The sequence below is a fragment of the Stegostoma tigrinum genome, chromosome 3, assembly GCF_030684315.1.
Source record: "Stegostoma tigrinum isolate sSteTig4 chromosome 3, sSteTig4.hap1, whole genome shotgun sequence".
NCBI lineage: Eukaryota > Metazoa > Chordata > Chondrichthyes > Orectolobiformes > Stegostomatidae > Stegostoma > Stegostoma tigrinum.
In genome coordinates this window covers 133,217,130-133,238,436 of record NC_081356.1, presented here as the reverse complement: position 1 = coordinate 133,238,436, position 21,307 = coordinate 133,217,130, and the positions used below count along the sequence as shown (strand labels likewise).

General features: G+C 43.8%; 1 protein-coding gene across 6 annotated transcripts in view; it reads right to left on the bottom strand.

Moving 5' to 3' along the window:
• LOC125451023 (pikachurin) overlaps nt 1-21,307 on the bottom strand; it is a 139,591-nt gene that overhangs the window by 104,664 nt on the left and 13,620 nt on the right. For all 6 annotated transcript variants that reach the window (XM_059644934.1, XM_059644930.1, XM_059644931.1 and 3 more), the window contains exons 5-6: nt 19,884-20,001; nt 15,937-16,072 (exon numbers count right to left, since the gene is read on the bottom strand). In XM_059644934.1, the coding sequence (XP_059500917.1) occupies nt 15,937-16,072; nt 19,884-20,001 (254 nt within the window). The remainder of the gene's footprint in view (nt 1-15,936; nt 16,073-19,883; nt 20,002-21,307) is intronic.

Below are 21,307 nucleotides of genomic sequence, written 5' to 3'. Positions count from 1 at the left end.
GTAACCCCGTCAAGTGAACCCCTTCTCTGTCACTGGATCACTTCATGGAACTCCCTCCCTAATCATAGAATTCTTACAGTTTGGAAAGGGGCTATTTGGCCCATCAGGTCTGCACCCACCCTTGAAGAGCATCCCACCCAGACCCAACTCCCTACACTAGATGCGTAACTCCACATCCCTCATGTTTAATTCGCCTAGTCTGCATATCCCTGGACACTGTGGGGCAACTTAGCAAGGCCAATCCACCTACCCTGCACAACTTTGGACTGTGGGAGGAAACCAGAGTATCTGGTGGAAACTCACTCAGAAATGGGGAGAGCATACAAATTCCATACAGGCAGGATGGAATCAAACCTTGGTCTCTGGTGCTGGCAGGTATCAGTGCTAACCACATAGTCACAGTGCTGCCCCAAATGGCATTGTGGGTCTATCTACAGAACATGGACATCAGTCATTCCAGAAGGCAGCTCATCAGCACCTTCTCAAGGCCAACTACGGACAAGCAACAAATGGGGCCACGTCCGACAAGTGAATAAAAGAAGTGAATATAAATTTGAATTAAACAATGGGTTCAATGTCCTTCTCCAGTGGATTCACATTCTGTAGACTTAATAAACCTGTGATAAAAATCCAGTGTCAATGATAATGCAAAAATCATATAACAATCCAACTGGACTTTCAGTGAAGGAAATCTATCATCCTTATCTGTGGCTCCAGACACATAGTGATGTGGTTAACATTTTCCAGTTTATTCTGACTATTGTTTGAGTTGTAGTTTGGTTTAATTGAATGGTTTGCTGGGCCATTTCTGGAGGCGGTTTTCCTTGTCTGTAGTTCCATCCAATGTATTCCTTTCACCTCTCCATGAACAAAGTGTACTGCTAAGACTGAGACATTGCTGCTCAGCCACTGATTGCAGAGAGATGTGGATGTCTGGCTGCACTTTCTCAGAACAATTAGTCATAGACTCGTAGAAATATATAGCACAGCAACAGACCCTTATGCCCAATTTGTCCTTGCCGACCAGATATCTTAAATTAATCTAGTCCCTTTTGCCAGCATTTGGCCCATAGCTCTCTAAACTGTTCTTAGTCATATTTCCATCCAAATGCCCTTTAAGTGTTGTAATTGTACCCACCTCCACTACCTCCTCTGGCTGTTCATTCCATACACACACCACCTTTTGTGTGGAAAACTTGCCCCCTAGGTCTCTTTTAAATTTTTCCCCTCTCAGGTTAAAATTATGTCATCTGGTTTTAGACTCCCCTACACTGGGAAAAAAACCTTGGCTATTCACCTTATCCATGATCATCATGATTATATAAACCTCTATAATGTCACCCCTCAGCCTCTAGGGAAAGAAGACCCAGCCTATTCAGCCTCTTCCTTTAGATCAAACTGTCCAACCTTAACAACATCTGCGTAAAGCCCTAATTTTTCATAAAGAGCATAACACAACATTTGGAATTGCGATTTAGGCTGAGGATGTCTTTGATGATCTCCAGACAGAGGGATAAATCACATCAGATAAGGCAATGACTTGGATCAGGTTGGGGGTGTGGGGGAGAGAATGGAGCAGTCAGAAAGTTGCATTTTGAAAGGCATATGCCCTACCTGCTTCAACTTAGAAATCCCTGTACTCTTCAAATTCACGGGCTGGTTCACAATGTGTGGCTGCAATTGTACAGGGCCTTAGTGAGAGCTCACCTTGAATATTCAGTGCAGTTTTGGTCTGCTTTTCTAAGGAAGGATGCTCTTGCTCTCGAAGGAATGCAATGAAGGTTTACCGGGCTGATTCCAGGGAGGGCAGGTCTGATGTATGAGGAGAGATTGACTAGTTTGGGATTGTTTTCTCTGGAGCTCAGATGAATCACAGAGGATCTCATAGACACTTATAAAATTCTAACAGGGCTGGAAGGGTACATGCAGGGAGGACTTTCCCAATGGTGGGCGTGTCCAGAACCAGGGGACATAATATGAAGATTCTCGGTTGAGCGTTTAGGATGGAGATGAGGAGACATTTCTTAACCCAATGAGTGGTGAGCCTGTAGAATTCATTACCACAGGAAATAGTTGATGCTAAAACATTGAATGTATTCAAGGGGTGACTAGAAATAGCACTTGGGGCAAAAAGAATCAAGGGCTATGGGATGAAAGCAGGATTAGGCTATTGAGTTGGACGATCAGCTGTGATTGTGAAGAATGGCGGAGCAGGCTTAGAGGGCTGAATGGCCTTGTCCTGCTCCTATCTTCTATGTTTCTATGTTTACAAAGGTTGAATTCAATGTGAAATCAGATAAAGGTAAAGTGGTTGTAGTCCCACTCCCTCGTGAGAGAGAACTGGTGGTGGTTTAACTTGAGCATGACCATAGTAGAGAAAATGGGTAGCCAGGTGGGGAAAGTCCATCATCTACGGTCTTTCTGCCAAAATAAAATGAGGTTCCTTTCAATTGTCAGACCCTCTCCTTGGCTCAAATGTAAATATATATGAAAGAGTAAATAATTAATAGTATAAGTATTACATGATTTTGGCTTTCAACTGCAGGGAATGTCAGATCCAAGGTTTGTTTTTTCTTGGAATACAAAAGCTGTACAGAACTGCTCTAGCATCCATGCATGTACGTAAACATTCCTTATGACTGAAATATATTTTTGCAATTATAAAAAGCTTGAGGGTGACCACACCTCAGGTTAGGGGAGAGGTTGAGAAGGTGGGAGCTTTATAGTAACCTAACTGAACCCACACTGAATTTTCTGAAGAAAGGTCCCGACCCAAAACATCAAGCTTCCCTGCTCCGCTGATGCTGCTTGGCCTGCTGTGCTCATCCAGCTCTGCACCTTGTTATCTCAGATTCTCCAGCATCGGCAGTTCCGACTATCTCTGAACCTACACTGTCGGTGTTACTCAGCATTGCAAACCAGCCATCCAGCCACCTGAGCTAACCACGTATCAGCTGCAAAAAATGAACTACAAACAACAAAAGGAATACTACAAAGAATTGTGCATGCTGGAAATCTGAAACATAAAGCAGTAATTGCTGGAGAAACTCAGCAGCTCGGGAAGGTTGGACTAAGAAGGAGAGAGAAAAAGAGACAGAGCAGGATCTTACAAGAAAATAATTTCACACGTTTTAAAAATAAATCTCCTACATTTAAAAATGAAGGATTGATTCTCCACATTTCTATATATTCCTGTTAGCGTTAGAATACTTGTTGTAATTTATGGTTATCAGATAATTAAGCAAGTCTTTGACAGCTAATCCAGGATTAAATAAATATGCAGGGACCTTAAATGCTCCAAAATAGGCTCATTGCGTCATGCCAAATGTTAACTTGCTGTGACAGCTTTTGTTTGCACCTACAAACAGACACAGCAGCTTCTGTGTCTGCCTTTCGTGCCTCAGCAGTGAGGCAGACAGTGAGACAGTCACAATATACTGTGCAATGTGTGTTATTTCCCTATTCTGTGCCCAACATGCCCCATGCCTGATGCTGCTCTCTAACTTGCACACAGATTGTGTGGATGGGCATTAATCACAATCATTAGCTAAAGGGCAATTTATGGATCAAGAACAAACAAAAAATTACTGTCAGAAGATCTGGGGATTAAAAGATCTAAAGAGTGGATCAGATTTATTCTGAGGAAAAGCCCGAGAAACAAAAGGGACAGAGCTGGCTGAGCTAAGAGGAGATGAGATTGTCCGAGAGTGAATGTTCGGAGGGAGAACATTTTTAAAAAACGGAATTCTGGAGATGGGGGTTGCACTGTCCACCCTGGCATTCATTGCCCACGGCTTGTTTCTCTCAGAAAGCCAGCCTACACTGCTTCAGGGGGCAGCTAAGATGAGCCAAGGTATTGAATAAAAGGACCAGAAGAATAAAAAAAAACACTGATGTGAAGACACAACTTGAATACTGCCTGTCGTTCTGGTCAGAACCTCACAGGAAGGAAATAATTGAAAACAGACTCATTTATTTCCAACTTAAATCCGACTCCAACTTAGGGTGGCATGGTGGCTGAGTGGCTACCACTGTTCCCTCACAGCACCAGGGATCGAGCTCTGAGGAGGGGTCACCGGGCCCGAAACGCTAATTCTGTTTCCTCCTTCACAGATGTTGCCTGACCTGCTGAGCTTTTCCAGCAACTTTGTTTTTGCTCCTAAAATATAACTTTTACACGGATCTTCCCAGGACTGGAAAGTTACAATTATCTGGAAGGGTATGATGGGCTGGGCTTGTTCACCTTGGAACTGAGAAGACTGAGGGGAGATTGGCTTGAGGAATGGAAAGATGGGAAGATGCTACTGTTGGTAGGAGGGACAAGGACCCAAGGGTGTAGCAATAGAATAAAGGGAAGATATTTTAGAACAAAGATAAGGAGAAACTTCTTCAGTCAGAGAGTGGTGAATCTATGGAATTCACAGCCATAGAAGGCTGTGGAGGCCAGGTCATTGAGTACATTTAAGACTGAAATAGATAGGTTCTTGATTATCAAGGGGATCAAGGGTTATGGGGAGAAAGCGGGAGAATGGGTTGAGGAACTGATCGGACATGATTGAGTGGTGGAGCAGATTTGATGGGCCAAATGGCCTAATTTCTGATCCTATGTCTTATGGTCTTATGGAAAATTGAGAGGCCCTTGGATAAAATGAATGAGAAGGACCTAGATCCTTCATAGAAGAGGGTGAGAAAAGAACAAACTAAGAGCAAGAGGCTGTTCAGCCCCTTGAAATTGCTTTGCCATTTTGTAAGATCATGGTTAATTTGATTGTAACCTCAAATGCACATTTCTGACATCTCCTGAGATCCTTCTATCCTTAAAAAGAATCTCTCTATCTCTACCTTCAATATACTCATGGTCTCTGTTTCCACCAGCTTTTCAGGAAGAGTTCCAAAGATTCATAACCCTCGGGGTGAGAGAGAGACAAAAAAAAATCACTATTCTATTTGAAATAAGTGAGCCTTGATTTTTAAATAGTGACCCCTTATTCTCGATTCTGTCACAAAAGAAAACATCCTTTCCACATCCACCCTGTCAAAACTCTCAGGATTTTAAAAGTTTCAATTGAGTCACCTCATATTCTTCAAAATTCAGGTGGAAATGAGCTGAGCACAACCTTTCATTATAAAACATCTAAAAACAGTCAAAGATGTGCAGCTCGTTGGATTAGTCAAAAGAAATGCAGGGTTTCTGGGATAGAGTCGGGGGCTAGGTCTTGGTGGGATGGCCTTCAGAGGGTCAGTGTAGACTCGATGGGCTGAATAGCTGCTTTTCGCACCATAGGAGTCCCATGATTTGATGACGTATTCCATGGATAACTCCAGTTAACCTTCTCTGAACTGCTTCCAACACATTAACCTTCGCAACAAACAACTACACCTCCCAGTCGCGAGCCATTTCAATTTACCCCCCCCAACCCAACTCCTTGGATGACATGTCCATCCTGGGCCTTCTGCATTGCCACGATGAAGCCACCTGAAAGATGCAGGAACAGCATCTCATATTTTGTTCAGGAACTCTGCAGCCTAAGGGTATCAATGTGGACTTCACAAGCTTCAAAATCTCCCCTCCCACGACCACATGCCAAAGCCAGCCCAGCTGGTCCCTGCCTCCCTAAACATTCCTCACACCTCAAGCCCCACCCCCATCCCCTACCCACTAACTTCATCCCACCCCCCTGACCTGTCCATCCTCCCTGGACTGACATATCTCCCCCTAACTCCCCATCTAAATTCGCCTTCACTGGCTTTAACCCTGCCTCTTTGACCAGTCTGTCTCCTCTCACCCTACCTTCTCCTTTATCCATCTTCTATCCGCTTCCCCCATCTCCCTATTTGTTTCAGAATCCCCTTCCCCTCCCCCATTTCTGAAGAAGCGTCCCAACCCGAAATGACAAGCTTTCCTGCTCCTCTGATGCTGCTTGGTGGATTAGTCAAAAGAAATGCAGAGTTTCCGGGATAGAGTCAGGGGCTAGGTCTTGGTGGGATGGCCTTCAGAGGGTCAGTGTAGACTCGATGGGCTGAATAGCTGCATTTCGCACCATAGGGGTCCCATGATTTGATGATGTATTCCATGGATAACTCCAGTTAACCTTCTCTGAACTGCTTCCAACACATTAACCTTCGCAACAAACAACTACTCCTCCCAGTCACGAACCATTTTAATTTACCACCCTCCCCAACTCCTCGGACGACATGTCCATCCTGGGCCTCCTGCATTGTCACAGTGATGCCACCCGAAAGATGCAGGAACAGCATCTCATATTGGTGCTTGTGTTCATCCATCTTCACACCGTGTTACCTCACATTAACCTTCCTTTATAAAACAGAAGATAGTGGTGTGATGATACACAGTGTGACCATGCCAATTGATGTAAACTACCCATCTCGTTTTTATGTGACTCCAGGCCCACAGCAAATCCCTCTGGGCAATCAGGCAAACACCAGGCTTGCCAGTGTCACTTACATCCATGCTTAAAATTTTGAAAAATATACTGAACATGGGACTCCAGCTGTGGTCTCACCAGGACCCTGTATAGCTGAGCATAACCTCCACAATCTTCCATTCAATTCCCCTTGCAATAAATCATGACATTCACTTAGCTTTCCCGATTACATTCTGTATCTGCATCAAACCTTCTGAGAATCATTCACTAGGATACTCAGATCTCTCTGCATCTCAGATGTCTGTAGCCTCTAACTATTTAGATAATATGCTTCATTTTTATTTTTCTGGCTAAAATGGATAATGTCACATTTTCCCACATTATACTCCATTTGCCACATATTCTCCCAATGACTTCAGCGAACCAAATCCTCTGCACCATCCTTATACCTTTTTTACAATTTACTTCCCTCCCTACCCTTTGTGATATTAGCAAATTTGGCACCCATATCTTCTACCACTTCATCCAAGTCATTTATACAAAATGATAACAGTGAAGATCCTAATAGCAATTACTGTGGCACACCAATTATTGCTCCTCTCCAACTTTAAAAAGACCCATTTATGCCTATTCTAAGCTACACAATCTTCTAAAAGTGCCAAACTGTTGCCTCTTATACATTTTTTAAAACTTTCTGCATAACCTTTGACATGGAACTTGACCAAATACTTTCTGGAAATCTAAATGCAATACATCCACTGGTTCCCCTTTATCCATAGAGCATTACTTACTCAATCAACTCCAATAGATTGGTTAATGATGATTTCCTTTTCTCAAAATCATGTCAACTCTGCCTGATTACCTCAAATGATCCAAGTGCCTTGCTATAATATCTTTAATAATAGTTTCTAACATTTTCCGTATGAACGATGTTAAACTAAGTGAGCTGTCATTTCCTGCTTTCTGTCTGACTTCCCGTTTGAATAAAGGAGTTACACTCACTGTCTTCCAATCAGACAGGCTGTCCCTAAATCAAGGGAGTTTTGAAAAATTGAAACCAATGCATTAACTATCACACTAGCCTCTAGTTTAAAGGATGAAGTTCATCAGGACTCGAACATTTATCAGCCCACAGCTTCAACAATTTGCTTAATATCACTTCTCTGATGACTGTGACTTTTCAGAATTCCTGCCTCCCTTCTGAGAATTCCTGATTTATTGCTGCTTCTCAGATATTCTTGATAGTAAAGAGTGATACAAAATACCTATTCAATTCATCTGCCATTCCCTTATTTTATTAATTCTCCATACTCACTTTCTACACGACCAACTCTCATTATGTTAACTCTTTTATTGAAATATTTGTATAAACTCTAGCTATTTATTATATCTCTGCCCAATATATCTTGCTCCTGTAACCTGTTTTTTGCCTTAATTTTTATGTCATTGTGCATTTTCCTTTGCATATTCTGTCGGTGCAATTTACTTTTCTTCAATAAAAACAGAAATTGCTGGAATAGCTCAGCAGGCCTGGTAGCATCTGTGGAGAGAAATCAGAGTTAACATTTTGGCTTGACACATAACGTTAACTCTGATTTCTCTCCACAGATGCTATCAGATCACCTGAGCTTTTCTAGCAATTTCTGATTCTGTTCCTGATTTACAGCACCCACAATTTTTTCAGTTTATACTTTTATTCAAGTTTGATACTATCTTTAATCTTTCCAATTAGCCACAGATGGTTGGTCTGTAGCTTGGAATTTTTCTCAATGCATCAATTCTATATCATTTGAAATATTCCCTTAAATGTCTGCCATTGCATCTCTATTGGCCTGTTGTTTAGCTTAATTAATTTACTTTGGCCAGCTCTGTTTTCATGCTCTTATAATTTCCCCTATTTAAATTTAAAGAAATATCAGACCCCTCAATCACATTGGGGTCACTGTTATCTAGGGTTGCCTTCATTGTGACGTTGTTAAATAATGTACAAGATTAAGTTCCGCATAGACTGCTCTGTGCTCAGCTCCCTAACAGGATGCAGAATATTAGCATTCTATGCCCTCATCAAATTCGGCCTCAGATCTTCAGGTAAACGTCCCCCAAGACAGACTTTGGAATAGACAACCACGGAGCGCTGTCAAGCAGAGGCTATAGCCAGGTTCGGCACTCATGAGGATGGCCTCAACTGGGATCTTGCGCTCATACTGCACTACAGGCGAGGTCACCATACTATACACTCTCACACATACACACAGACACACAGACTCTCACACAGACACACACACAGGCACATAGACTCTCACACAGACAAACGGACTCTCACACAGACACACACAGGCACAGGCGCAGACAGAGACACAGACAGATCCTCTCTCATACTGAGATAATGGGAACTGCAGATGCTGGAGAATCCGAGATAACAAAATGTGGAGCTGGATGAACACAGTAGGTCAAGCAGCATCGTAGGAGCATGCTGCTTGGCCTGCTGTGTTCATCCAGCTCCATACTTTGTCTTCTCTCATACACATTGTCTCTCATTCCTGTCTCTCACTCCCTCACACACTTGCAAACATACACACACTCTCTGTCTCCCATACACATGATCTGTTTCTCACACACATACACATGCGTGCACACACACATTCTTATTCTCTCCCTTTCTCACACACTCTCTCTCTCTCTCGCTCCCTCACACACGCATGTGAATGCATGGGGTGAATTTTATTTGCAGACGTATTTTATTTTGTTAAAAAAACACACAATTTATAGACAGTCAGTCAACTGGCATTTTATAACTCCCAAGTTTAGAAATAAAACCAGTCTGACCCCAAACTAAAACACAAACAGATACTAAACAATGCCTCACACCTAACATGTACTGTCTGACCTAAAATATCATCTCTTCTTTACACTCGTAAAATCTTTAGGTCCCTCAGGACCGTGACTTGAAAGGAATTCGGGGACTTACATATACATATTAATCAATTAGAACCATCTAACTGATAAAAAATTTAACAGCATCTCAGGTTTGTTTAGTACATCCTCATCACTGGTGCGACCCTTTGTTCTTATAAATTCTATGTCTGATACTACCTCTCACTAACACTCGAACAAGGAGACTATTAGACTATAACCTGGTGTCGTGCAATTTATGACCCCCTCAAACAAATGCAGAGAATGCTGGAGAAACTTAGTAGGTCTGGTAGCATCTGTGGTGACAGAAATAGAGTGAATGTTTCGAGTCTGATATGCCGCTTTTCAAACCAAAAGGTGTTGAAAATCAGTTCTTTATATACTTTTCACAAAAGTAGTGAGGGAGCTGTAGAGCGGACGGTGTAGAGACCCAGTGCAAAAGACAGATGGGTTGTTAATAGTGAATAAAGGGAACAACATGTAAAAAGAGTGTAAATTAAGGTTTGAAAGAGAGAGAAGTAAACTCCTCTACTACGTGCAAAGTAAATAAGACAGAATATGATCAGTTTTTGAGCTTATTGAGTTCAGCGTTACGATCTCAAGACTGTAAAGTACCTAAGAGGAAGATGCGGTGTTATTCTCTGAGCAGGTGCTGTGCTTCATTGGAACATTGCAGCAAGCCCAGGACAGAAATGTTAGCATTAGATCAAGGTGATTTGTTAAAGTGGCAAGTAACTGGGAGGTTGAGGTCACTCTTACAGACAGAGTGGAGATATCTGTATTTGGACTAAAGGAAACTACATTTTAAAGATCAAATACAGCTGACCTAATGGGTACAAGTAAATTACTGTTTTAGCTGAAAGGTGCTTTGGACAATGAGGAGACAAGAGGTGAATGGGCAAGTGTTACACCTTCTGCAATTGCACAATGAGAAGCCATTAGAAGTGATGGAGATGTGGGCCACGGTGTCATGAAGGGAATGGTCCCTGCGCAATGCTGACAGCTAAAGGGAGGTGAGGGGAACGTGTTTCATGGGAGAACGAGAAATGGGATGAAAGGATGTGGATGTGAGGAGATGGAGAGACTAGAAGATGGAGTGAGGGGATTGAGGGACAGGAGATGGGGAGTGAGGCGATGGGGAGACTAGAGGGCACAGCAAGGTGATTGAAGGACTGGGGAATTAGGGGCAGGACAAAACAGGGTGAAGAAATAGATGTACAAAAATTGCAGGGAGCTGTAAAAGAGAGTTCCCAGTCTGGGGTTGTTGTGATGAAGCTTCCAAATTAATTGAAATGGACCTCTATGTCAGGGATGGCTGGCCACTCTGAGATGATTACTGTATTTCTATTGTGTTATATTTTAACAGAAAGACAAAGGGTCAGTGTTGAGAATGTCGCATGCTGAGGTCTCTCTGACTTCCTGTTCAGTTAGCAGTGAGAGATTCTGAAGGCTGGATGCCTACAGCTGCCTCACTGTGAGGGGTTCTGCAGACGGCCTGTTCTTTCAGAGGGCTGCCATCCAGGAGCCACAGAAACAGGCAATTTTTTTTAACTATCACAGCCGTCTATGTTTATGAGCAGGGCATATTTAACTGTGGCGTGATGACTGCACAATGCTTCTCTTATAGCCAACAACTCTTTAACAATAACCGGTCAAAGATTATAAAGGAAAAATGCAGGCTGATGCATTCCAACCAGTTAAGCACCATCCCAGAATATCATTAAAAAAGGGCATCCATCTTGTCAATTTGGCGTTTGTCCTGCTTAGCCCTTTTGTTAAAGTATCCCAGCACATGTTTGGCAGTTTCTTAACTTTGTTCCCTGTGGATGAAACATAGAAACGTAGAAAATAGAAGCCAAAGTCCACCACTTGGCCCTGAGAGCCTGCTCTGAGATTCAATATGGTCATGGCTGATTTACCAACTCGGCACCCTAACCTCGCCCTGAAAAGAGAGACAGGAGATGGGAGAAAGCAATAGGAGAGAAAATTGTGGAAATGGAGAGAAGTAAATGAAGATAAAGAAAGAAACAGAGAAAGAGAGGGAGAAAGGCAGAAAGAGTGATGGAAAGAAATAAACAGAGAGAGAAAGGGAGACAAAAAAGAAAGAATAGAGATGGTGATCATAGGAAGAGCTCAGTTCTGTCCTCCAGCCCACCCTTTAATTCCATTCAAATGTTGTAATTATCCTGACCTTGCTCAGTTCACGTTTTGTATTAAAAATTGGTGTGCATGGAGTGGGTGTGTGGGTTGGGTGTGGGGTGAGTGCGGGGTGAGTGTGGGGTGTGTGTGTCAGACAAAGAGAAGTGTGAAAAGACAAACATTAGTGAGCATCACCGCTGATAACTATCTGTCATGTTTGTTCAACATCCTGACAAGGTAAGTTGTTTGAAAGCAAACTGCACACAGATGGTGGGAAGAATTAAACGTTTAAGCAGCATGTTAATAACCTGATCAGCTCTCCTCCCCCACTCCTCCTCATCTCCAGATTGTATACTCTGGAGATAAGACTGGGAGCTTCCTGACGCCTACAGAGCAGGACGTAACCCTCTCCATTCCTGACACTCCATAATGATGCGGGTTCCTCCTCAAAACACTTCTCTGCAGTTTGAGAAACCAAAGGCATTTCCTACTCATGCACTGTTTACATACATTTTGAGGCAAGGAGAGAGGGTCCAATGACAGAACAGACCCTTCCTGTACTTTGGCAGAAAGGCCGTAGGTGGTGATCTTTCCCCACTGTGCCTTGGCGGCAGCTGCCCCAAGCTTTATTGAGTCTCTCGGCAGTTTGTCCTAGATCTTGGAATGTGTCGGTCTGCAAGACCCAGACAAGGCCCATTCTTTATTCTGGAAGACCAACAAGTTTTGGGTAGACCAGAGAGCGTCATTTACCTTCAAGCACAGTTAACGTTTTGTCTCAGAGTTCTGTGTCACAGAGCTGCTCAGGGTGAGCCTTGACGAAAGGGTACTCATGCTACCAATATTAGGCATTAAGCTGGAGATTGCACTGAGCTCAGCAGAAGGTCAAAATCCTGGAACATATTCAAGTCAGAATTACTGCCGTGAACTCTGTCAATCAGAGGAGGTCTGGCCAGGTAGGGAGACAATGCCCTACATAGAGGATCAGTCCAGAGAATCAGTGCTTCTTTTGCTGTTTATTCTATCATGGGAAATGACAATCCTGGCACTCACTGCCCTTGAGCTGATTGGCTCTCTGGGCCATTTTGGAGGGCAGTTGAAAATTGACCATATGTCCTGTGGGTCTGGAGTCACATGTAGGACAGCAGACTTCCTTCCTTGAATTAGTCGGATGGGTTCATATAACAATTGACAATGGCTGGAGCTTGAAGACAAAGCAAAAACTTCCAGACTTCACTGAATTAGAATTTCCATATGGTGAGACTTGAACTAGAAATTAGTCTGGGATTTGGGATAGCTCATTCGGCGATATATCCACACCACAACTGGCTGTCCATTTGTGTTAGTCTCTGCCTTATGGTCACATTGAAGAGATTGGGAGGTTAGTCAAGCACTGTAAGAAAGAGGAGGTGGGTGATTTGCAAGATGACGATGTGTAGATTTGAGATAACAAAGTGTGGAGCTGGATGAACACAGCAGGCCAAGCAGCATCTCAGGGGCACAAAACCTGGCGTTTCAGGCCTAGACCGTTCATCGGAGAGGGTTCTGAAATAAATAGGGAGAGAGGGGGAGGCAGACCGAAGAGGGGTAGAGGAGAAGATAGGTGGAGAGGAGAGTATAGGTGGGGAGGTGGCTGGGGATAGGTCAGTCTGGGGAGGACGGACAGTTCAAGGAGGTGGGATGAGGTTAGTAGGGGGGAAACGGAGGAGCAGCTTGAGGTGGGAAGAGGGGATAGCTGAGAGGAAGAACAGGTTAGGGAGGCGGGGACGAGCTGGACTGGTTTTGGGATGCAGTGGGGGAAGGGGAGATTTTGAAGCTTGTGAAGTCCACATTGATACCATTGGGCTGCAGGGTTCCCAGGCGGAATATGAGTTGCTGTTTCTGCAACCTTCGGGTGGCATCATTGTGGCACTGCAGGAGGCCCAGGATGGACATGTCATCTAAGGAATTGGAGGGAGAGTTAAAATGTTTCGCAACTGGGAGGTGCAGTTGTTTGTTGTGAACCGAGCGGAGGTGTTCTGCAAAGCAGTCCCCAAGCCTCCGCTTGGTTTCCCCAATGTACAGGAAGCCACAACGGGTACATTGTAGATTCGGACATGTTTCTGGGCTCAGCATTTCCCTTGTGCATGTAACCAACATGAAGACTGTCCCTGGGGAAGGGGTAATGGAATATTATCTCCCCACATGTAGTCAGAGAGGGGAGAGGAATTATTCCATATTAGATCTAACTTTCCCTTACCCCCACCATCATATTATCTTCAAACCTTCCTTTGGGCATTTCACTGCTGCTCAACTTGCCACTGACAAAGAGATGTGGTAACACTCCTCCTGTTCTCTTACTCTCCTCTTCATTCCTTCCGTCACCTTCCAACCTACACACCTGCCTTAGGAAACTGCTTCAAGTCCTGGGTTAGAGTGACACTATCTCATTGAGGGCCATGTGGTGGTAATCGCACTGGCCTCTTAATCCATTGGACCCTGGTTAAAGGTCATAGATCCCTTGTTGGGATTTGAACCCATAAGTTAAACTCAATTAATAAATCTAGAACTGAAGTTGGCCATGAAACTGCCACTGATTGCTGTAAAATGCCACTGATGTCCTTTAGAGAAGGAAATCTTCCATCCTTATCTGAGCTTGCCTACGTGTGACTCCAGTCCCATAGCATGTGGTTGTCTCTTAACTGACCTCTGTGGAAACACGAAAATCCTAGGCCTGCTAGTGACATTCACATCCCATGAAATAACAAAAATCAATGTCATTATTGAAGGAATGTTGTAATCCTCAGTCCCTCCTTTCCAGTCCCCACTGTCTGATCATTAAATTAATAGGCCTAACCTCCCTTATCAACACCATCCAGCCACTGACTGAAGTCTCCCTGTGGATCTCACTAAACTGTCTATTTATGATTCCCCCAATGAGCCCCGTTGACTCGTGGAGAGCAGAACCTACAAATGGCATTGTATGTACCAGAAATTCAACATAGACATCTTCACAGTAGACATCAGCCTCAAAATTAACCAATGTTGCCCAGGTTCCAGTGGATAGGTTGGAGCCCAGCTGCATTTCCCCTTGCTTCCACCACCCTAGCCCAGGAGATTCCTGATGGTACTGTTCAATCTGTCGGACATGGAGACTGTGGACTGGGGACCCACTGGCTTGGGTCAGTACCTGCACGTGGTCAGCCTCAAGACTCTGGAACACAGGCATCAGCCTTGACTCTTGTGAGGAATGCCCATGAGTAAACATGGATTACCAGGATCCTAATTCTTAACTGTTTTTGGAATTTGATGGTCTTAAGGCAGGTTAACCCAGGGAACAAGCAACACAAACATCCACTTCCTCCACTACCAGCACTCAGGAATATCAGTGTATACCATCCTCAAGACGAACAGCAGAAATTCACCAAAGATCTTCAGGCAGGGCCTTCCAAACCCATGATAACTTCCATCTAGAAGGACAAGTGCAGTAAATATATGGGAACATCAACCCCCCACAAGTTCCCCTCCATACTCTTCACCATTCTGATTTGGAAAAATATCACCCTTCCTTCAGTGTCACTGTGTCAAAATCCTGGAATTCCCTCTCTAAGGGCGTAGTGGGTCAACATACAGCAGATGGACTGTAGCGGTTCATGAAGGCAGCTCGCCCCCCCACCTTCTCACTAGCTATTAGAGAAAGACAATAGATGCTGGCCTAGTCAGTGACTCCCACATCCCATGAGTGTAAAACAAAAAAAACGCCACCTGAGTGTCTGACAATCCTTGGAAAACAATGCCGGGATTTCCTGCATGTTGCAGCAACATTTTTAAAAAGAAAACACTCCCTTTGGTTTGTGAGGGATTTTCCCTCTTGTAGGGGATGTTCAGGAAGTGGTGAGAAGTGGGGGGTTGTGGAGGTGAAAGGGAAGCAGCGAGCGGGGTCTGGCTGCAAGCTACAGGCTGACCGGAGGGCAGGGTCAATTTGTGTCACATGCCTAGAGTCTGGTAATTGAGCTATCCAGCCAGAAGCCCACAATAGCCTCTTTCAATGCAAAGCTCCCCTCATCAGGGCAGATTCAATTACAGTCAGTCAGTGCCCAAATAAACTGTCATCTGTGAGCGTGCTGTCTCATTCAAGTCACCAATTTATAACTCTGAGAGTCAGATAATGAGCCGTAGCTGACACATTTCTGGGAGATGAAGGTTGCTTTGTTTGTTAACCAACGCAGAGATGAAATTAGAACTATATTCCCTAGGGCAAATTAAGAAGAATTTCTTCACATAAAAGGAAGTGGAAATCTGGAGCTCCCTCAACAGCGTTGTTATAAAGAAAAAAAGTTTGCGGAATCAAGACAACTGGGTGGAATGAAGATACAGTTGTTTTGCAATCTCACTGAAAGGAGGAACAAGCTTGAGGGGCTGAGTGGCCTCCTCTTGTTGCTTGGTCTCCTCAGTTCAAAGGACTAGCCGGTTGGACGACTCTTCTTGTCAATTACCCAATGGCTTATGTTCCAACACTCACCGTGTATACTCTACCGTGTAGTATTGTAGTGACGAACTCCCATCCCCTGGCCCAGGTTTCCATGACAACGCCACCTCCGAGTCAGACACGGCCGCAGCCTCAGGTCGGGATGGGGCTTCTGGTGGTGAGCACTGGTCTGGGAAAACACCAATGGGCATCAGCAAGGCACACAGAGGTTGGACAACTGCATAGGTGTAGGAAAGCATCAAGGAACCAGTCCTTCAGTGACTGGCTAACACTTGCTGAATAATCCTGAGCTCCAATTGGTACCTTAGCAATCAATTTCAAGAATCAGCCAAGTTCACAATTTACCCTTGCAAGAGACCAAGGATTCATTCCTGCAAGTAAAAGGAACATGTTCAAGCCTCTCGCATTTTTTAAAATTGTCCCGTAGACTGTGAAACTTAGAGATCCCCGTTGCTTTTCCCCTGGTAACACTTCTGCCAATTAGAATCAACTTGCCAGTGAATCAGCACACTCTGCTCCTGTGGTATAAATCATTTTAATTGTTTGAAATTTGGTTTTCTTGCATGGATCCTTTTAGGTGCAACACAAGAAACCTCAGTGATGTATCTCTTCAATAAAGTCAACATTTCCATTAAAAGCTTTCCAAGGTTTTCATTTCATACCGGTAATAATAATAACAGTGACACCACATTTAATACAATTCAATATGATCATGGCTGATCACACAATTCTATGTCATTTACCCACCACCCCACTATAACCCTGTATTTCATTGATAATCAGAAATCTATCAACCCTACTTGAAATATTCTGTGGACTAAGCTTCCATAGCTCTCAGTGACAGAGAATTCCTAAAGCTTCCAGCCCTCTGAGTAAAAAGAAATTCTCCTCAACTCATTCGCAATCATGACCCCTGGATCCTGACTTCGCAATCAGGGGAAACATTTTCTGCTTGGGGACTTTGTAGTCTTCAAGAGTCAATATCCAGTTTCACAATTTCAGGGCCTGGCCACTTTCTCCTGTGTCCTTTTGCCAACCCTCCATACCCCAGGCCTTGACATCCCTTGGGCTGCTACCACCGCCAACCCATTGTCAGCTACTAATAGTCTCCAATAGCAGCTATTGACTCTCCCAGACTGACATTTACTCATTCTTTTGTCTGTCCAACAGTTCTCTCTCACCTTGGGCTCTATCTCCACCAGCTGTTTACGCTCACTCCTCCCCTCACCTCATCTTCAACTTTATAGAAACATTTTCCCTGATACAATCAGTTCTCATTACTAGTCCCAAAACATTAACTCTGCTCTCTATACACAGATGCTGCCGGACTTGCTGAGATTTTCCAGCAATTTCTGATTTTGTTTCTGAATTCCAGCATCTGCATTTCTTTAGTGTATTTTTCTTTAAGAAAACATCTCACAAAAGACAGGGTAGTTGTAGGTAAGTTTCAATGATAATACATCTAATTCTTCAAAACTCTGGAGAATACAGGCCCAGTTTGCTCAATCTCTCTTCATAGGACAGTCCCCCCCGACCTGGGAAACTTCACTGCATTCCCTGCATGGCAGTAATATCTACCCTGAGATAAGGAGACCAAAACTACACACAATATCCTACAGTAATGTCTAATAAATTGTGGCTGTAAGACAGATTTTAGATTTAAAAAGAGACATTTTGTTTGTTTTAAAGCCAGGCCTCAAAATTCTGCCCTTTCACAAAGGGCCAACACAGTGGCATAATATTCATTCCACAAACCTTAATGTAGAAATATCAATCACACAGCATGTTTGAGGCTGTGTAATTGTCAACACAGCCACTATGCACCTATCTCCATTTTCCCTTTAGCTATTCTTTCATGGGATTTGGGCATCTCTAGTATGATCAATGACTGCTACCTGACCTTAATTGCCCTTTAATGACCTGCTAGACCTTTTCAGAGGGCCATTTAAGAGTCAAACTCAATGTTGTGTGTCTGGAGCCATATGTAGGCTAGACTAGGTAAGGATGTCAGATTTCACTCCCTTAAGGATATTAGTGAACTGGATAGAATTTTACCATGATCAATGGCATCTTCATGGTCACCATTTCTAAGACTGGCCCTATGTCTTAGATTTCATTAAATTCTACCATCCTGGCCCTCTGGATTATTTGTCCAGTGATATTACCACAATGCCATCGTCTTCTCATTGGTTCTATTCAGATTGCTAAATTTGGTTCATGCCTTGACTGGAATGTTGGTCTTTATTTCAGAGGGAATGGAATATAAAAGTAGAGGGGTTTTGCTAACACTAGAGAACCACTAGTCAGACCACAGCTGGAATACTGCGAACAGTTTTAGGTCTCTTACCTAAGGAAGGAAAGATTTGGCATTGGATTTAGTCTAGAGAATGTTCACTAAGTGGATACCCAGTGTGGAAGGGCTGTCTTGTGAGGATAGTTAAGTAGATTGGGCATGTACTCATTGGAATTTAGAAGAATGAGAGGCAACCTTGGTGAAATGTACAGGCTTCTTAAGGAGTTTGACAGGGTAGATGCGGAAAGGTTGTTTCCCGTGTGGGAGAGTTTAGGAACAGAGGGCACCATCTCAGAGATGGAGGTTGCACATTGAAGACAGTGATGAGGATGAATTTCTTCTGTGAAAGGGGTGGAATCTGTAGAATTCTTTACCACAGAGGGCTGTCAAGATTGGGTCATTAAGTATGTTCAAGGCTGAGACAGACAATTATTTAACCAGTAAGGGAATCAAGGGTTAAGGGGATAAGGAAGGAAAATGGGCAAAGGATTATTGGATCAGCCACGATCTCATTGGATGATGGAGAAGACACATTGGCCTGAATGGCCTGATTCTGCTTCTATGCCTTTCTGGTCTTACGAGCGAATGACATGGAGATTTGAATGATTGATGGCAGCCTGGTGAGACCTAACTCCTGGTGACAATGGGAAAACCAGGAATGTCCTCTAATGTCCCACAGTCACTGTTGCCATGGCAACCTACATCAAGAACTTCTGAGAGAGCCCAAGCTTGCTGATTGAGGGCAGTGGTTCAGAGGGAACGAACTCTGAAAGTTCTGCCTGGCCCAAATTGAGGGTACAATGCCTTGGGGTTGGAAAAGAAAAACAAAGTCTTGCATTTCTGTAACATCAGGGCATTCCAAAACTGATGAAATGCATTTGAAGAGTTGCAATGTGGAAATCAGTGCAGACAATATGTGCACAGCAAGATCCCACAAACAGCAGAACGATTACGACATGATAACCTGTATTCATTATGTTAATTAAAGGATAGATTTTGGTCGGGACACTTAGGGAAAAGCACCAGCTCATCATCAAATAGTGAGTGCAAGCTCATTTACAGCATGCTGAGTGGGAAATCAGGGCGTAACACCTCTTCTGAAAGATGAACTCTGACAATGTAGCAGGCTATCAGTTCTACACTGGCAACCTCAGTCTGTAGGTTGTAGGCTCATATCTCTGGAATGCAGCTTGATCCCACGGCCTTCTGACTCTGCCAGGAGAATGATATCAAATGAGGCACAGCTTGAGGCTAGGCCACTCCATTCTCAGGAATACTCCTCCTCACAACCTCTGCTTTCTGAGACTACAGGCCATTGCCAAACCGTGGCCTGGCTTATCTTCTCACTGCCTGGTGGTCAGAGTGCAGGTCCTAGGTCAGCCAGTGATAGGCTAGTGAGGCCTCAGCTACTCAAAAAGGATCAGAAAATTGCTGCAGGGCCATTGGAGGGTCAGCAACAACATGACACTGGAGTGACAGAGAGAAAGATTAACTTGTTAATCAGAAATGCAGGATGCTCTGATGAAGAATCTATAGAGGACAATGGGGGGAAAAGAGAAAAGATTCTACTGATGGCAGGAGAAGCATATATGCTTGCAAAGTTCAATTGTTCTGGCTGAGTAACACGAAAGGTGATATGTCATCGCTGTTTGGCTATTTTCTGTATAATCCGGAGATAGGTTCATACCTTGAGCGATAGTTGTCACATACTTTGTGGGACTTGGCCTCCCTTCCTCTGTCAGGCTACGTGCCTTCACAGTCACACGGTACCTGGTTCCTGGTTTCAGATTCCCAATATCCATCTCCTGGAGAGAGAGAGAGAGAGAGAGAGAGAGAGAGAGAGAGAGAGAGAGAGAGAGAGAGAGCAAGAGAGAGAAAGAGAGAAATCCAGCAAAATCAACACAGGAACCAAGCACCATTCACTGAGACAACACACAGTACCTCACACTGTGACACACAGTACCACTCACTGAGACACACATAGGTGCCACATGCTATGAGACACACAGTACCACTCACTGAGACACACATAGGTGCCACACAAAGTAACCCACCTGGGCAACATCCAACACGGATGTGGATTTGCTGGCTGAGCCAGTGTGTTTGATTGCAGACATTTTGTCACCGTGCTAGATAACATCATCAGTGTGCCTCCAGTGAAGCATTGGTGTTCTGTCCCATTTGTAATTTATATGTCGCGGTTTGCTGGGGTGGTTGGCATCACTTCCGGTTTTCCTTTTCAGTAGTTTGTATATCAGGTCCAGTTCAATGTGTTTGTTTGTGGCGTTCCGGCTGGAATGCCAGGCCTCCAGGAATTCCCTAGTATGTCTACATTTGACTTGTGCTATCATGGATGTGTTGTCCCAGTCGAATTCTTGTCCTTTGTCCGTGGGTACTGAGACCAATGAGAACTGGTCATGTCTCTTGGTGGCTGGTTGGTGTTCATATATCCTTCCAGTTTGGCCTATGTAAAGTTTCTCACAAAAAACAAAACTGGAAGTGAGGCCAACCACCCCAGCAAACCAAGGCATATAAATAACAAGTGGGACTAAACACCAACGCTTCACCAGAGATGCACTGACGATGTTACCTAGCAGGGTGATGAAACGTCTGCAATCAAACACACTGATTCAGCCAGCAAGTCCACAACATTGAACAAAAACAAAGTTGCTGGAAAAGCTCAACAGAGTTAAAGTTTGGGCCCAGTGACCCTTTCTCAGAGCTGAGTTCTGAGGAAGGGTCACCAGACCCAAAACATTAACTCTGTTTTTCCCTTCACAGATGCTGCCAGACGTGCTGAGCTTTTCCAGCAAATTTGTTTATGTTCCTGATTTACAGCATCTGCAGTTCTTTCATTTTTTCATTAAGTCCACATCATTATCCACAACCTGAGCCAGAGATCTTCTCAAAAACTTTGATCTTACAACATTATCCTTGAACATCTTAACAAAGTTTGTATTGAACTATGGAATAAAATAAACAGCTGTGGAAGCCAGACTGACTCCAGCTTTAGTAAAAAGGTGATTAGCATTTTAACATCACATCACAGTGTCAACTTCAATCTCTTCAGGTGGGGGGATAAATCAGAACTTTAAACTCTTCTAGCAGGTC